The sequence below is a fragment of the Strix aluco genome, chromosome 2 (genome assembly GCF_031877795.1).
Source record: "Strix aluco isolate bStrAlu1 chromosome 2, bStrAlu1.hap1, whole genome shotgun sequence".
NCBI classification, from domain to species: Eukaryota; Metazoa; Chordata; class Aves; order Strigiformes; family Strigidae; genus Strix; species Strix aluco.
In genome coordinates, this window is record NC_133932.1 from 76,671,526 (window position 1) to 76,689,436 (window position 17,911).

General features: G+C 39.9%; 1 protein-coding gene across 4 annotated transcripts; it reads right to left on the minus strand.

Moving 5' to 3' along the window:
* Nucleotides 1-420: 420 nt before the first annotated feature.
* BIVM (basic, immunoglobulin-like variable motif containing) lies at nucleotides 421-16,257 on the minus strand. 4 transcript variants are annotated; one of them, XM_074815346.1, is made up of 11 exons: nucleotides 16,240-16,257; nucleotides 14,242-14,841; nucleotides 12,657-12,783; nucleotides 11,647-11,742; nucleotides 11,436-11,540; nucleotides 9,488-9,582; nucleotides 8,098-8,230; nucleotides 5,815-5,886; nucleotides 4,861-4,944; nucleotides 2,845-2,941; nucleotides 421-1,926 (listed from the first exon to the last, which is right to left on the minus strand). In XM_074815346.1, the coding sequence occupies exons 2-11, from the start codon at nucleotides 14,729-14,731 to the stop codon at nucleotides 1,636-1,638; spliced, it is 1,590 nt and encodes a 529-aa protein (XP_074671447.1). In that variant the 5' UTR covers nucleotides 14,732-14,841; nucleotides 16,240-16,257; the 3' UTR covers nucleotides 421-1,635. The 4 variants fall into 4 exon arrangements, with proteins under 4 accessions (XP_074671447.1, XP_074671445.1, XP_074671446.1 ...); XM_074815344.1 differs by lacking the exon at nucleotides 16,240-16,257 and adding an exon at nucleotides 16,129-16,239; XM_074815345.1 differs by lacking the exon at nucleotides 16,240-16,257 and adding an exon at nucleotides 15,665-15,929.
* Between the last annotated feature and the right edge of the window lie 1,654 nt (nucleotides 16,258-17,911).

Sequence of the window (17,911 nt, forward strand, 5' to 3'; positions counted from 1 at the left end):
TCAGAGAGGAGGTTCCCTGTTCCTCAGAGCAACAATCATTATGCAAAACTTGAGACATTTATAAAACTCATTGAAACCTGATGTACCCTAAAGAACACAGCTCAAGTATTCTAAAGATATTTGAATCCTCAGCCACAATTCAACTTGCAAAAATAAAAGTCCAGAAATAGTTCATCTGGAAAATAAATTTTCAAAATCTATGGGTTTTGTTCAGTCAGCAGCCTGCAGACTTCGGGAAATTAAATATTAGAAGTTAAGTCACAGTGGCTGGACAGGCTTGTGAGCAAAGAGATCCTATCTCCAGGATTACTTTGCTTAGCAGGGGTTGCAATTCTGATCCTTCGCTTACCCACTTTCCTGAAAACCTTCACTAAACATAGGGTCACCATTCCCAAGACAAATGAAAAGCAAACAGCAAAATAGAAAACAAATTTTATTGAATGAACAAAAGTCTAAAAGTCTCCCATTTTTGGTTAACAAAAGCAGCAACCTACAAAACCCCTGCATTCCATGACAAATCTTTTTATGTCAAAAAAATCCTTAAGCAGGTATGAACATTTGTACACAGAAAGTTACAACTGTTGAGACATGTTTGGGCAAACAATTGGATACATTTCAAATTAGGTGGGGGAAAAAAGATAAAGAGACTGCACATGGGACACCTGAAAAAGCTTGAATTGTTTGCCGGCTGAGAGGTATATAGTATCATCAGGGCTGCCAGCAGTTTTCGGCACTTGCATCCCCTTCATACAAAATGAAAAGAGCAGCAGAAAAATGACAGAGGTTTTAAGACTGAACAAGAAAAAGAACTGCCAACAGAACGCAGTGTTCAGCTAGCTCATTTGGCTAATGGGAAATGCAGCTTTTTAACAGTGAATTTCACAAGCTTGTGTTAAGCGAGTCCGTGCTCTCAGGTTCCAGGATAAGAATTCAGCTGTTGTACCCACAGAGCAAAAGCAATAAAGAAGGTCTGTCCTTGAACTCTCCCTGCCACAGGCAATTCCTCTCAGTCTAACGCAGGCATCCAGCTAAGGGAAAAGTAACTGAGACCTGCTTGATAAAATATGATTATCTGACTGACAGAAGTCTACTGGGAACTAAACAGAGAATGTACATTCACTTTGTAAATCTGACAAGGTCTTCTGACCTATGTGATTTTTTTTTCCCTTTCCACTGGATATGGGCAGCCTTAATAAAATGGAGTGTTTAAAAAGGAAGGCAATTTTCACTTTTATCCTTACACCATTTGCAGAATAACCCTTTTTATAAAGTCATATCATAAATTTTCATGCTTTTGAATACTAAGTATTTTCAATGAAGTCCGTTTATTACACTAATTTCAATCTGCTCTTTTGTTTTCACAGATCAGAACATAGTACAATTATTTCAAAAGAAATGATTGATTTTGCTGTCATATTTACTTTTGATTGCAAAAGTACAATAATCTGTGCTTATCTGTCAGTTTATACATCAGATCTCATCCATTACAACCATATCATCAGATTTATTTAATAATTATGAAGCTGTATCTTATACTATAATTTCTATTCATATGTATTCTAGGACTAATAGATCCCTAATATGCCTTGATTAAAACTAACTTTAATATATCAACTCTATTATCTAAAGTTAATTTTAATCATTTCCATCATAATCATTATAACTCTGATACCCACTGTTCCTCCTCTCACGAAGATTAGATTTCTTCCACGTAGATTCTTGATGAAAGCCAGCACTGAAAGATCGACCCAGTCGTCCATGTTGTTTCTTAGAGATATTGTCTTCACTCTCAGATTTGGAAATTCCTTGTCCTTGTGTTTGGGATTGTTTATCCTGTCTAACATTTCCAAATGGAAAATTCCAAGGACCAAATCTTTGCCAGTTAAGTCTCTGAAAGGCAATGATGCAATGAAGATTTCCTCCAACCTGATTGAAGTAAAAAGGTTCTTTGTTAAATGCCCACAGGCACATTTCTAGCATACATAGGTATCTGAAATTAACATCTTGGCAAGTACTGAATTCTTTAAAAAAACAAACAAAAAAAGCAACAACACACAAACAAAAAACCCCACAAAACCATATCCACAAACAAACAACTCAGTTCAATCAATTTTGATTGTTTCCTAGACTCAATTACTGCCTTCTTTCTCATCTTTTTAAGCTATCCTTTTTATCATTCATGGGCTAGTATAACATCTTCTGCTAGTCTTTTTCATTCTCCAGCTACTTTCACACAAATTATCTGTTCTGGTCCCTTCTCATCTTGCCGACATGGTCTTCCATAGGGTCTCCACATTTGAAATCATCTCTTCAGCCTATTATTTCTCATAGACTTTCCATCTGAAAATCAAAAATACATCCCCCACCCATGAGATATAGCCCTATCTATAGGAAAGCAAGCTATGTGTATTGACAGTAAGTCCACACAAGAGAGACATGTGCATTCTTTTATGTGTGATCCTACTTGACTGTACTTTCTTTCCTGCTTACATGCAGCTAGAAGTTCATGCACCAAAAGGATCTGTCTGTAATTCATCTGTAAAGTATTTCTGTGCTTGCTGCAGCTACATTTTAGCCAACAAGGTTAAATACTGCAACGAAATACCTTGTATATGCAGATAGCCTGGTTCATCCTAGCATATGCCAGGCTACTGCTGTATTGTATCTTGTCCTGCAAGTAAATATCAATGACTCTGGTGTTAAGTACCCACGTTTGACTTTGTCTTCAGCAACACTTCACATAACAAATTTCTTTTAGTGAAGTTATCTTACATTGCTGAAGTATGAATAAGTTCGCAAAAAATCTACCTTGAATTTCCTCCCATCGTAGTAAGTTTACCTTACCTTCTTTGTTTTTCGATGCTGCAATCCTCTCTCTAGGTGTCGAATATCTAGATATTCTGGATTTTGTGTGTTTAGGTCAGTGACAATATCTGCCCACCTACAGAATAAGATTATTACTACTCAGCTGCATTTACGAAACCTCAGCACCAATACTCATGTACACACACATGCAAATAGAGATCTGCAGATTTAAATAGTCTCACCAGTGACTTAAAGATAAACAAACATATAAAGATATAAAAGCCTCAGTGTTAGAGACATCAAGCTAGATATAAAAGCGTCACATTTAATCAAAGCATTCACAGTGATTATTCCTGCTCTTTGGAAACACTTTCCAAAATGACTAAAAGCACCATGAGTCATTAGTTGCATTGCTTACCCTTACCAATTCATCAGTTTGTGAAACAAAGCAGCAAAGTGCGGTTTAGTCAAAGAGAAACATTAGCTTTTACTTTATTTAATCTCCTCTTACCCTTTTATATTATTTTGTTCAAACTCGTTTGGTTTTTCGCACACTAAATCTGCTTTTACCAGACAGCTCCCAACATAACTCACTCCTCCATTTCATTTAAATCCCATCTGTAATAAGCTATCAATTTAATCATTCCCTGTTCACTCGGCTCTTCAGTTTCATAGCTCCTTCTAGCCCAACTGAATAAATATCCCCATATTCCAGACCTCTTTAAGCCTGCACACTGTCTTTTCATTTCTGTCAATGTCTAATTGTCTGCTTCTCTCTAAAACCACCCTCCATTTCTACCCCAACCTTTGCCCTCCTACCTTAAGCACAGAACTTTCCGCTAGCTCTCACTGGGACTGTAGCAGGAGGAAGAATGTCTCCACAATCAAAAATAATATTACAAAGGTTTGTATTCTGTATTCCGAAACCTCTTCCTGTGACATTTGTAGCTTCCATACCACAGAACATAATTCTGTCAGTGGGATGTATAGTATTTCTCAGCACAGCAACCACATGCATAATGTGATTTTTATTTTGCTGCACTTAATTTCATTAGTCCAAACTATCCAGCTATTGACAGTTATTGACACAGTCACATCACTGACAAAACAAAAAAAAAAGATATCTGGGTTTTAGATACTGGGTTAGATCTGACTGGCTATGAAACTGTCAGATAAGTACTTTCAAACAATTTTTCAAAATAGAGAATAAAAGGAAACAAAGCAGAAGTTGTGTGATTTTTTTTTTCCAACAGCTCTTTTCCTAAGGTATCAAGAAAAAAAAAAAATCACTCCATAATTAACCTGGGGGGTGGTAGGGAAGCTATTTGCTAAAATTTATGTTTTGGCCATGGAATCGGTTTCTTGAGAAATACGCTCTTCTGCACAGTTCCCTCATTTCAGAAGTTAATATTAAGCAATATGAACTAGTATGTCAAGTAAAGCTGAGAAAGCTGTTCTATTAATTTATCAGGACAAATATAACTAATCGACAAAATTTCTACATAGCACCCTCTCGCCCTCCTAGTCTCTATGTCTAGTTTAGACACCGACTTTGTATGAGCCAGATCTATCACAAATGTATTGTTTTAATACATAGATAAGCTAATAACACAACAGAGTACAGGCTGTACCTGCACCTGAGTTAGATCTTGGTAGCAACGTAATATCCTGTGCACGCCCCAGACACAGCCTGTCTACATCCTCAACTGCAGCATAAACTCCTCCAAGGTTTGTACAGCCTGTAAACCACAAATGGCATGATCGCAGACAGCTGAAGTGTGTTTTCTTCCTGGCTAATATGAGCTGTGTCACACTCAAACAAGAGGAACAGGTTTTGGCTTTCAGCAGCCCACATGTGTCCTGCCACATGATATAAAACTGCAGAGCCAGCCTTGAGGTCAAAACACGAAGTTTCTCACTAAAGCACCTGTTTCTGTTAACACTATAGTATGTTTGTTTAAAAGAACTAAAAATTCACTTGGTCACCCTTAGTAGAGAAATACAAATGGTTTTGAAAGAAAACATATTGTCTTACATTCTTACCAAGTAACGTACCTTTTACAGTGTATTGTTGGATGTTTTCTGCTCGGCTCTCCAATTAAGATCCAATATTCTACTTCTTGCTGTAAGACACGATCTCTGTTCAACAGAAGATACAATCCTAGTAAGATTTATTGTGCATACTAAAAAGAAAAAGAGAGATTAACATTCTATTGTTCTTTTTAGGATTTTCCAACATTTAAAATTGTTTCCTCAGCCAAACTAAAAACCAGCTGCTGTGCTACAGTGTTTGCAATTGCCTACAGGGAAACTGTTTCACAAGGCCTGGAACCAAGATAGAAGGTAGTGCTTATTATTTAGGAAAAAAGACAGGCAGAACTTCATAAAAAATAGTGTTACTTGGATGAAAGGCAGCCTAGTAAAAAATCCAAATGTAATTATATATGTAACAATGGAAACAAGAATTGTGGAAAGCCACACAAATGTGGAACAAACATCTTCCTCACTATCTGTGATGCCTAAGAGAGTCACGAAAGAGCCCCTTCTGCTATTTTTAAACTATACCCCAGCTGAGAGTTGTTACAAACAGTGGTAGGGTAACCTATATGAAAACAACTGGTAACTTCAACTGTTCCTCCTAAGCATCCGATACCACATATTAAAAACCAAAAGCCCTCACCCAATACTAGTTCGAATTTGTGAGCAACTTCCAAGAAACTCAAAGCCTGCAATAACCTCATCAGGGAAAATTTGTGACAGACATCAGAGCAGACTGATGAGATACAGATGACTGTTCTGTGACTTCCTGTGTATAATTATCCCATGAAAAACTACTTCAGTTTCAACTGTGACAAAACCTGAGATTTTTCTGCCTAGGGTATTAGATGGCATATGGCCTTACTGCTTGCAGTAATTTGTTTACTTATAAAAAATTCCCTGTAAAATAAAAATGTATGTCATCATTGTACAGATGGGAAATCAAGACACAGGACAGATTAATTGACTTACCTAAAGTCACACTGGAAGTCTGTGGTTGAACTGGGAACTGAACCCAGGTCTCCCGAGTCCAAATCCAGCAACCTAAGATCATACAGGAAGTCTGTGGGTGACCTAAAAACTGCCTCCTAAGCTCAGCCTAGCAACCTATCTACCCATTTCTTTTGGAATTTAAACGGTTCTTAGCTTGATTTTTAAAGAAAAGCTTTCCTTTGTTACTAGAATGTAGAAACGGGTAAACAAGAACTGCTGCAGAATCTATTGATAGTGCTTCTGGAACCTAAACATATTGTTTTCCAGTAAGGCGTTAGAAGATATGAAGGATGAGCTTTCTGGTTGACCTCCAGCCTAAAATAAGGCTAAAAAAGCTCCCTGAACTCATTACTTCATGTTACATTGTTAGAGATCTGTTGTTAGGAAGAAAATCTAATATTGCCTTAAAAATAACATCACTAGTGACTGAGAATTCATTTTGACTACAGATAAAGTATTGAAATTGTTGTTCTTGCTTATTACTAAACAATATAAATTCAAAGTAGATATAAGGCATGTTAAGTTTCCACTGGACCATATTATTTCTCAAACTCCATTTTTGATCTATTAAACAATTTTTTTTTACTTTGCTCTTCCACTGCAGATTCTTAGTAACTGATCAAGTAAGCAAGCCATTAACCTTTCAGTAGACTTAAGCAGACTGATGTGTTGGACTTCTATTTGGGGCGTATCTTCCACACTCTCTCACTCACATGGCATGTCAGTGAACGCAGTCTTAATAAAAAAAACTTCTGTATTCTTTTGTTCATATACCAAAAGCTTTCATTAACCCTATGGTCAGATTCACACTGGGAACAAATCAGATTCAGATGATTATGCTTTATTGCCTCCAAACAATCACCATTTTGAACTCTAAAAGTAAAGCTGGCATTCTCCATTCCTTGATGTCACTCTACATCTTCAACATAGTCAAAGGCAGACTGCTTGCTAAGCCAAGTGCATGACTGAGGCTCACCTTACACCAGTGACCTACCCTTTTCATCATTTACCATTCCCCACTCTTGATATCTGCTAATTTTGTAAGGGATTGTCTTCTTATGCTCAGTGATAGTACTAATAAATACTGACCAACAGTTGAACCTTGAGAAAGTCCAACAGAAACATCCAATTGTGTTTGTAACTACTTTGAGAGAGGAAAAACAATTTAATATTATTCTGTGAATGAGGTAAAACGAACTACTCTCAGCATATCATACAGCCTTACAAAAGCTAAGATAAATTGCCTCAAGATTATGAAATATTTCAAACTTAAAGTTTTGGTTTTAATGCGAGACTTTCCCTAAATTCAGTATGAGCAACAATGCTATTATCCTCTTTTAAAACCTATGTTTAATTGTAACCTACATCAGCTATTCCATTATTTTATCCTGAGTAATGTCACCCTGACAAATCTGAAATTATTTGGCTAATTGTAATTTTATTCTAAAACAACTGGCATATTAAGTTTCTCCTGGTCTTTATGAAGTGCTCCAGCATTCCAAGTATTGTTTAAAAAAGCCAAACATACTGTGATAGTGCAGAGATCTCTTCCAGCTTCTCTCCCCTGCCCTCCACCAATTCTTGGTAACAAATTATTCAGATATCTTTACTTTTCTAAGCCTTGCACTCCAGTAGTTGCAGTTTATCACTGTCAGTCAACACTGCAAAAAAAGTTCCTAACCACCATCCTGCAATACCTACATATACCCTATTCTCACCATACACAAACACTGGTTTCTGTAAGTGCAGATTTTATCACGTCCGCTTCATAATGGATTAATATCAGAGTAGGCTTTTTTCTTCTAGTTTATAAAGAAAAGTCCCAACACCCACACAGACACTTACTTCTTGTTTCCCCCCAAGTTCTCTGGGAACAGACTCTTCCCATAATTAGCTGGCTTTTTATTGTTTTTCTTTAAAAATACCTGGCTTTTTTCAGTCCATATTGTTTTATTTTTCAGACTAGTTACTATCACTTGTCCTTCAAGTAAATAAGTACCCTCTCTATATCTGGCTCAAATGTCTTTAAACAATTTAGTACCATTCATAGTTTTCTGATTAAGTTCTCTCAATATAGTCTGCTTAGTTCTGTTTAATTTTAAGCAGTCCTTTCAAACTACACAGTAGTGTTTTGCTAGTTCAGACATAAATGCTTTCATAACATATGCTGAAATGTTATTTAGAGAGAAAAATTGTATCAACTTGTAGTAAATTTTTCCATACGCTTCCTCCATTAAAATAAGCATGAACACAATACCTTACCTATAGGCTTTACTAGCTTTTACTGGGGTTGCTTCAAATCCAATTGGGCAAAAATAATGGTTTTGGCAATGGTAGATGTAGGCCATTGATTCATCTTTCAGTCCACGTGTTAGCTTTGCAAGGGCCCCTGCAGCTACAAAGAAAGATCAGGTTTCAGTTCAGAGTGCTTTGGATCCTGCGTAACATATTCAGCAAAAGAGATCTATTTGATAACATAAAATAGTTACACTGCCTTTTACATTAGAGGACATGACCTGACAGGCATGCACAAAATACAGTTTTGATTTCAAACTTCTTAGTATTTAATTTCCTGCCTGGTACAGAAAAATAACATCTGTCACACAGTGTGTACTAGGAAAATGCAATAAAAAGTATGCATTGTATTTAGATCAAAGTCACATTAAAAATTACTCGTTCTGCAAAAAAAAGAACCAAAAGTATCTCTTAACCTAGGAAATACACACTGCCACACAATGCAGTCCCACTGCCCCGCCCAAGTAACACACATCAATGATACTACTGAAACCCCAGAAAGCTTTCAAACGTTTTGGTATCATGAGCTTCTTGGAGCTTCCTAATCTCCTCAGAAACACATTCCACATCTGGACATACAATATTTTGTAATGTGACTGCAGTGTTCAGTTTCAGACAAAGACTAGAAAAGGCACTGAAACATGACAGAATTTTCAAATGGGATACCAAGAACAGAAAAATTATTCCCATTTTAATAATCTCCCCCAAAACTTTTCAGCATGGTTTTATTCTTTTAAAGAATCTACCAAAGGCTAACAAACTGTGTATGAAAGTATAATATTTCTTTAGGTAGCACACTTAAAAGTAGACATAAAAATGCAGCTTCATAAGCTAATTGAGAATAATCACTTAACTTTTAGAGACAGACATTAGCCAAAGCCAGGCAGAATGGATGAGTTCACTAACTTTAAAATTGCTTTTTTTTAAAGTATAAAATATGTATTAAAGACATTAATACTTTTGTGCTGTACGTTCTGAATTTTTATACAGCACAAATTTCTAAAACACTGAAATAAAAAAAATAAAAAAATGTGTTGCTCCCCCAGTGTATTGCAGCAAACATCTTCCAGGACACCAACACAGAACTGGAAGTCCTCCTGGATACCTTAAAATTCCAGTTCTATGATAGCAGAATACATAGCACAGAATATATTTTATCAAAATAAAAGTACAAATTAAAGTTTTAGCAAAATAAGAGAAAAAGTAAAACCAGAAAAATCAGGCAACTTGGAGCTATTCAATAGCTTATCTCAAACTGGACATACTACTTACAGAACTTGTCCTGTCAAATGCTACACGTTGCAGGATTTTTCAGTTTACATACTATAAGATAAATGCTTTAGGATTAGCTACGTACCAGTTTCTCCAGCTGTCTTGTTCTTCCCATGAGGTTTATACAGAACATATGAGCATCCCTTGATATGGAAGTGATCATTTATTTGCCTAAACCATCTGAAACAATAAGCTTAAAGATTGTAGTAACTCAAGAGTTATTAAAAGCAATTTTCTTTCCTTCCACTTTTCCTCTGCTTGACAGTTTAGAAAAAAGTCTCTGTGTGCTACTAAGTAACTACCACACTAGTATATAGATTGTAGATGACCATGGTACCCTAATACAAACAAATCGTAACGTATCCTAGAGAGATAAATAAATACTCAAAGCCTTTTCCTTCCTTTTGCTTTTTCAGACCCGACATAGAACCATAATAACCAAAGGGCTGGATGTGAAATGTTGGTCCTATTGTGTTCAGTCCAGTCACCTCTAACTTTGAGTTACTCAGCTTTTAGAAAGACACTCAGATTCTGAAGTGCCAAGCTTCAACCATGATTTGTAAGCTACACAAAGGGAATCTTCTAAGACACCAGAAGGCAGGACCCTTCTAGTGAGACTTTCTGCATATCATGTTGGGCTTCTGCCACATAAGCGTCACAATGCCCAAGCCTTACAGGAGTCCCGTGCTGCAACTCCTCACAGCAACAGTAAGTGAGGACAGGTCTGCAAAGAAGATTTTTGTCTCAGATATTCACTTTTCCACATTAGAAGATTCAAATTCACATCTCTGAAGATAATACCTCAATCATAAAGCTATGTTGCGTGATGGGGTTGGCTCTCAGCCCTCCTGCTTTCCAGTCTGCTGAGTACTTAAAAATGATTTGACCAAACAGAAATAAAACCTACTAAGGACAACTTTTCTGCGTGGCATAGGGCACTCACAGGGGAAAAGGAAGAATTACAGGTTTAACTTTCGTCTTATAGACTGTTGACATAAAGAGGCAGAACATTTTATCAGCTTGGTCTATGAGGGTTGTTACACCCTGACATACTCCTAAAGAGATACAGAATCCAGATCTGAGTCTCCTAAGGCAAAGAAGGAAGTTTTCATGACACTCGTCAATGATCTAGCTGCTATGCTACCATTAAAGAACAGACTGCTGCCACATTTTCAAATTCAGCACCCACATTCTGTGCCAAACTTTATATGTTGCCTTCAAAAAATACTAACTAGATCAAATGCAACTCATGAAACAGGCAAGAACACTGCAAAATTTTTGAATTTCATGGAAGGGTAACATACCAAAGTCCTGTCAAGATGTTCAATACTCAAGTACAATATGCTCCTAGCCCTGTTTAATCCTAAAATTCCTTATGAGTTTAATAAAAAAAAAAAAAAAGACAAAGATTTTAGACCCAATTTATCAAGATCAGGAAACAGCAGAGCAGAAGTGAAACAGAATTTGAAAGTTTGAGTGTTTCGTGACTCAAGACCCATCTTTTTTTTTTTCCCCTCCTCTTCCTGAACAGCTCCATTGCAATAAAGGTGAAGCACTCACTATCTCATTTTCAATTCTTAAATTATTTTTTACATTAAGTTACTAGTATATCAATTGCCTTCTCAGGCTGTTTCAGGGACATTACAAGCATTTAACATGCATTTTCAAAACAGGAAAACGAGGGTAAAGAAAAAAGTTTCTAACCAGAAGACAGGATTCATTACAGTATTATACAACCATTAAACAAACTGAACCAAAAAATCAAACTTCATGTTCAGGCCTGATCTGTGTACCAACATTGCACTATACAAAATGGCTAGTGCAAAAAACTCTTTGAAAAGTTTCTTTGGGCACTGTCAGAATACCCAAGTATGCTTCATTATTCTAAAACTTAAGAGGACTAACTTGTGTCAGACATTTTTTTTTTTTAAAATAAATGAACAACTACTGTATTTTTAAAGGTTCTCTCTCTTAGTTTTATGTTATTTCTACATACATTAACAATTCAGCTGCATCAAAGGAACCAAACATACCTCATTAAAGTTGTATTTCCAGTGAAGGGACCAAACCTAATCTCCTCAAATGGGGGCTGAAAGCCCAGTATATGCAAAGCTTCTTCTTGAGTAATAGGTGGTAAACTAAAAAAAAAACGAAAAACCAAACCACAAAGAAAAAAACAAATAAAAGTATTGTTTAATAAAGTAATAAGCAACATATTTTAGACTCTCCAGAAGCAAAGCATACCTTCCAGCTCCCAGTGTACTATACAGGAAATTCCAGCAAGACACTAAGGATGAAATTCCACAGGAAGTCTTGTATTGAGGTCGGCTAACACAATACCTAAAACAAAAAACCCCAAACACATTAGTAAGCATTCTTGATTTAGTTACAGGAGCAACCTGAACTACTTTTCTGTGTGCCATGCCATTGAAGTGCCATGTTACACTAAATGCTTTTATGTTGCCTGTATTAAAAAAAAAAAAAAACAACACAAAAATCACAAAACACAGTGCATTCTTTAAAAAAAAAAATGAGCAAGTACGTTAACCAATTTATTTTAAGTTTGTCAGATACTACTACCCTATTTCATACAAATAAGCACCATGGGAATTCTGTACAAATAATCCTGTAGGAAAAAGATGATTCTGTACTAATATAATTTCAGTTTGATCCAGTCTCTTCTACACATGAACCTGTAGTAAACTTGTATCTCTACCAATTTACTAATGAATGTCATTCCAGGTCACAGATTCCCTAGGCTAAGTTTCTGATGTCACAGAGATACAGTAAGAACCAGACAGATTCATTAAACTGTGTGAATTTAGTGAACTATATTCATATGATATAGGTTGTATAGAACTGACAGATTCTGATCAAGTATTGCCCAGTGAAAAGAAAAATCAGGAGTAAGACATACCAGTACTATGTTTAAGGTTACTTTTTGCCTGACCATGATAATGAACATGCATTTTCTTTAGCAATAAATCCCCACATAAGTTTTTTCCTTACTGAAAGAAAAAAAAATGTTTAGAAAGAAGAATGCTTTTAGAATTTCAACAAATGGGAAGGAAGCTCTCATTCTTCTTGTAGAAAGTATGAGATTATAGTGCATATAGATATGCTTAACATATCCCCATTTCTACTAAAAAAAAAGTATGAAGACATTATTAATTATTGTGAAATCAGATAATCAGCAATAGTGTTTACTGACAAACTGTATGAGGATAATCTTAAATACAATTCATAAATAGTACCATCTTCGGAGGTCCAACACTTTCCTCTCCTTCACATCTTCAAGAGAAGAACGCTGAGGACACTCCCTGTATTGTTTGCTTTTTTTGTCTACAGATTTCTTCTTTGTTACTTGTTTCTTCATGTTGCCTGCAAAACAGATTTCAGAAACAAATGCATGCCTACTTTACCTTTCATATATTTCTTCTTAAATATTTTTAGTAATAGCATATGCCTTAGACACACTGGTTGTACTAGTAAGTGCAAACTGAGACCAAACTTTAATTGAAAGAAAAAGCTCAAATACATAATCAAGACTGTCAACAGGTTTGTAAAGCTGCTATCAGCTCAGTAAACAACATCATGTTTTTCTGAATAGAATTAATGATGACCTGCCCAACTGTTTAGAAAGAGCAGTCAATCTGATTATTCTAATGTGTTAAATCAGCCTTCCCAGAAATAAGACTCTTGGACCAACAGGGACTTCCCATCTCCTAACATTAAATGCACAGGAAAATATAATGAAACACTTGTTTTTCACAGTTAAGCTCTGTAACCAGCTACGCCTTCTGATGAAAGCTTACATGCAAATCCAGTAAGAATAATATACACCCAAGATCTTTTCCTTTTTAAGCTACTGAGGCAGTGGAAAGCGAAGAGTTGGGCCACATGCTAGAGCAGGAGTCTTTCTGTCCCATTTTGAAGCCATCACAACCCAGTGAAATATACCACGTACATTTTAGTAAAAATGACAATCCTGTGGGATGTTATCATTTGTTTCTTATTTAAGGACACTACATGCACACCCGAAAAGGCAACTTGCCAAACACGTTTTTAAGCATTGCTAAACCAGTTTCATACTAAGGTAGAGAAAACAGCAATTTGACCAGCTAGCCAAGCCATTAAGAAAAAAATCTACAGCCCACTCTAGATAAACAGAGGGATTATAGGACAAAGAAAGCCAAGTGTGTATGCAAGTGCTTGATTCACAGTTGCAATCTGGGACTACGCAGAGAATGAACATAGGAGGCAGCAAAGAAGCCAGTTTTGAAGAAATGGGCTCCCAAACACTGTATACATATAGCAAATCAAAATAAATACAATTCTGTTACAGAAACCAACTGCTTTCCTAGGTAATTGTAATGATTTCATTTACTTCTTGTCACAAATAAACCACATCTTTAATTTCAAAATACATCTCTGAAGTACCTTGAAACAGTTCTGCAAGTGACAAACATGTACTTAACACGTAAAAGTAATCACTGCACAATGCACTATGTCCCACTAAAAGGAAAGAAAAAAAACATCCCCAAACCCCAGGGAAGAAAACCAAACCAAATCCAAACCAGAAGCCACCCCAAACAATACCCAAAAACCCCACACACAGTTAAGCAGAAGCCAGCCTTGTTTTAGTCACTTCCCCAGGCAGCCACACTTGACTTCCACTCCTTCTATCTCACTCTCTCCTTTCCCGGTGAGCAGGTTGAAATGATGTACAGGCTCTTCTAAAGCACTTCCTCAAGAGATACATGTGCTGACCAGCCCCCTCCACAAAGTTGTAAACATGAAGCCTTTTTCTATCACAACATCAAATCTTCACCAGCTCACCTGCTTTGTTCTTCAGATTTGTGGTCACGCCATTGAACTCCGATTTGTCGATTTCCCATGCCAGTGGAAGCTTTCCAAGATCGCCAGCCAAGGTTTCCAAGTTAGTGTCTTCGCTGTAGATTATCTCTGAAGCACCAGTTTGAATGCTGAGTAAGCCAGGTGTGTTATTTCCAACATTTAAGGCAGCACTGCCTGACAGGCAGGCACTAACTGAAGCACTTGGGCTTTTACAAATAGATGTTACTCTGTTTAAAAAAGCATAGTCTGAGCAGATGGTATAAAATTTCTCTCGTGTATGAGTCACAGGACATCCCCATGGATAATGCCCATCAGCCCTGGACACCAAGGATGCAGTGGAGGCGTCTGACATGCAGTATGGCTTCACAGGATCATGAAGAGAAGCTTCTGGGGATTCTTTCCCAAGTTTGTTTTCAGTGTTTCCATTATTTCCAGAACCATTCTCCTTTTCATCTTCTGAAATGTTAGGCATTGAATGATAGTGCAAGAGTATTGTAGAGCTAAGAATATTTTTTTATGTTTTAATTACAACAGAGTTTGCATCACTGCCTCCATTGCCTCTGCAAGGTATTAACGAGTTACCTGAAAGAAAATGAGAAGTTAATACAGGTGTCTAAATCAAAATAAAATATACACAAAGCTTATCTTTGAACTCATATCCAATAAAAGCTGAGGTACCCCTCAAGATACATCATAACATACACCGTGTCTTTTCCTAAGCATCTCTAGAATTTTACCATCAGCACTTTTTATTATTTGTGAGATGCCAACAGCATACACCATAGTGATACCATGATAAAGTACGGAGTGATTACACTTATAACATAGCACATGACTAAAAAAATAAAATTATAAAAAAAAAAATGAAAAGCTTCCAAAATTTTTGTAGCTGTGGTTGATCACTTCTATTCCTTACAGTCACAATACCTTGAGTATGTGGAGTACAAAATAATTTATACAAATTAATAAGTGACAGAAACAGCAACTTAAGGTCACTTGATTCTGAAGAATCCTGGACACTTTTGCTGCAAGTGAAGTTCAAGCTTACAGAAAATTACAGTAACTATTACTTCTGTTGACTGTAAATTGAGAACACTACCCTCAATCTGTTTCACTGCTTTCCCTGTATGGCTGTTAGGGGTTCCCTTTTATTTTTATGCACCTCCTATTCTTCAAGATGTGAGAAAGAAAAGCATCAGGTTTTATTTACAGTAGCTAAGAACTACCAAAAACAAGTTTGGAGGGCTGGGGCTTCCTTTTAACGATCTTTTTTAAAAAGCAAATTGACAGCATGTGTTATCCCTCATCTCGGCAGTTGCGCGTCTGCTGAGCGAAGACTCTCGCCGCAGATGGGAAACCTGGCAGGCAGGAGTTCCACCCGAAAGCAGGCTCCTGCGGCACCAACCTCGGGTCACCGAGCTGAGCCAACAGAGTCCCCCTCTGCCAGAAGCGGGTCTTGCGACCACACACAAGCAGGGCTCTGCCTGAAAGATGACACGGAAACGTCAGAGCACACGCACGGACCGCAGCCACAGGGCGCCCAGCCCCGGCAGGCTCCGCTCTCACCACCTCCGTGGGGGCTCATCCCCCCGGGACGCCCGCACTCCCCCCCGCGGGGTGGGGGACACCCGGCCTTAGCACCGGGGAGGGGCGGGAGGGCTGGGGCGCCGCCAATCGGGGCCTCGGCGCGGCTCTGCGGCCCCGCCCCCCCGCGCTGCCGCCGGTCGGTTCCGGAGTGAACAGCCCCGGGCGGGGGGAACGGGCCGCGGCTCGGCGGCAGCGGGGCCCGACGGGAGGGTGGGGCGGGGGGGCAGAGGGGTAGGGCGGCTGCTCGACGGCGCGGCGCGGCCCGCGCTCCCAGCCCGTTACCTGCGCGGCGCCCGCCTGCGTCGCCTCCCCCGGCCGCGGCGGAGCGGGGACGCGAGCGCGCCGGAAACAGACACGGCGCGCGGGGGGGAGGGCGCGGCGCCGCGGGCTCACCTGCGCCCCCGCCGCCCCCCGCCTCCGCAGCGCCGCCGCCGCCGCCGGCCGGCACCAACTCTCGCCGCCGGCCGGGGGGAGGCGCGGGGCTGCCCGGCGGCGGCGGCCGCGCTCCCCCTGTGGGCCCTCACGGTGTCTCAGAAACCAGCTGCGCGTCTCCCGGCTGGGCCGCGACTGTGCCTCGGCGCCGGAAAAGATACGGCCGCAGAGGTGCCCCCCACCCCCCCCCCCCCCAGTATGCGCCCTCATGGTCTCGTCCGCCGCTGCCCCACGGGCGGGCGGGGGAGGGGAGGAGCCGCTCGGGGATGGTGACGCGGGGGGGCGGCCGCCGCCTCCGCGGGGCCTCGGCATCGGGCTGGGCTGCGGGAGCTGTTGAGCGCGCCCCGGGATGGCGGCTGCGCTCTTCCCTGGCCTCCACGGGGTAGGGAAGAGCTCTGGCCCGCCCGCCCGCCGAGGAGAGGCTGCGGGCGCTGCGCGGGAGGTGGGCCGGCGGGCGGGAGAGGCGCGGGGCGGGAGCGGAGCGCGGCTGACCGGCTCCGGAGCAGCCGAGCACCGAGACGCCGACCTCGGCGGGCTGGGGGTCACCCCTGGTCCTCACCGCAGCCCCTTCGAGTGCCGGCGCCCCGGCGTACCTGGGCCCAGCGCGGGGCGCCCGGTTCCTCCTGGGGAAGGAGGGACGGACATCCAGACCTTTTCCTTGCACCGGGTTTCTCTTGGTCCCCCTGACCGTAGTAAGAATGCGTGTAACAAAAGTGCTTCCAGAAAACTGTATAAAGGAACAAAATATTATCTCGGGTAACAGTGTCTGGAACTGCTGACAGTATCTCCCGCCTCATTTTCACTGCACTCAGCATATTTTCAACATGAACAAACACAGTGACACACTGAAGATGTAAGTGGAGCGCTTCCAGTACTGCTGCAATTATTTAAAATTTATTTATTTTTAAATATTTAGATTTGTAATATTAAATGGTTGCTTTTATAACAACATATTTATAAAATTTAAAAAACCAGAGAAAGATCAAAAAGTTACATGGTGTTGTGCTGACCGAGGATTCAGTGCTAGCGATTACAGCATGGTGCCCTCAGCCCACACAGCCCCCATTCCCAGCAATAGTTTCTGTGAGAGGTGCTGCAAATAGTGGAAAGAAGAATCAAATTTCTCCTCAAATGTTGAGGGTTACTTGGTAGTTTTCAGTGGTTAGGCAGAGCAAAGTAGCAAAAGTCCTCTGACGCTTGTGGGCACAGCTAAGTTTGCCATCCCCTGGACATGAATAAGACAAGACCAGGTCAGATTCAGAATTTGATGTGGCTTCATCGCAAGGCAACCTGCCTCTCGTTATGGAGAGCGTCCCTCATGCCTTTGCCAGCTGGAAGCCTGCGGAGCCTTCGTTGGCCAACAGCCTTTGAAGTAATTAAACAATTCTGCCTCCAAAGTGTTTTTCTCTGAGCCAAATTACAGGCGTTAGGATAGCAGCAATGTTGGCTTTGCCAGCCAGGACTAAAATTAGGTTGCATGGCTTATTTTACAACTTGTTTGGGTGCTGACAAATGGTGCCAAATCTGTACAGAGATTGTCTGAGCCACACTTATGTGGGGAGGAAAAGCTGGAGGAGAGAACAGCAGGAGGGTAGAAGTGTGTCACCTTTACTTCATTGCTGCTGTGCTTTTT

Bases quoted from the DNA above. Each gene is read 5' to 3' on its own strand.
- BIVM (XM_074815346.1), bottom strand. From the start codon at position 14,731: ATGCCTAACATTTCAGAAGATGAAAAGGAGAATGGTTCTGGAAATAAT. The intron at 11,743-12,656 runs GTACTATTTATG...TTTTTGTTTTAG, and splicing joins GTGTTGGACCTCCGAAGATG to GTATTGTGTTAGCCGACCTC. The intron at 11,541-11,646 runs GTATGCTTTGCT...TTTTTTTTTTAG, and splicing joins AGTACACTGGGAGCTGGAAG to TTTACCACCTATTACTCAAG.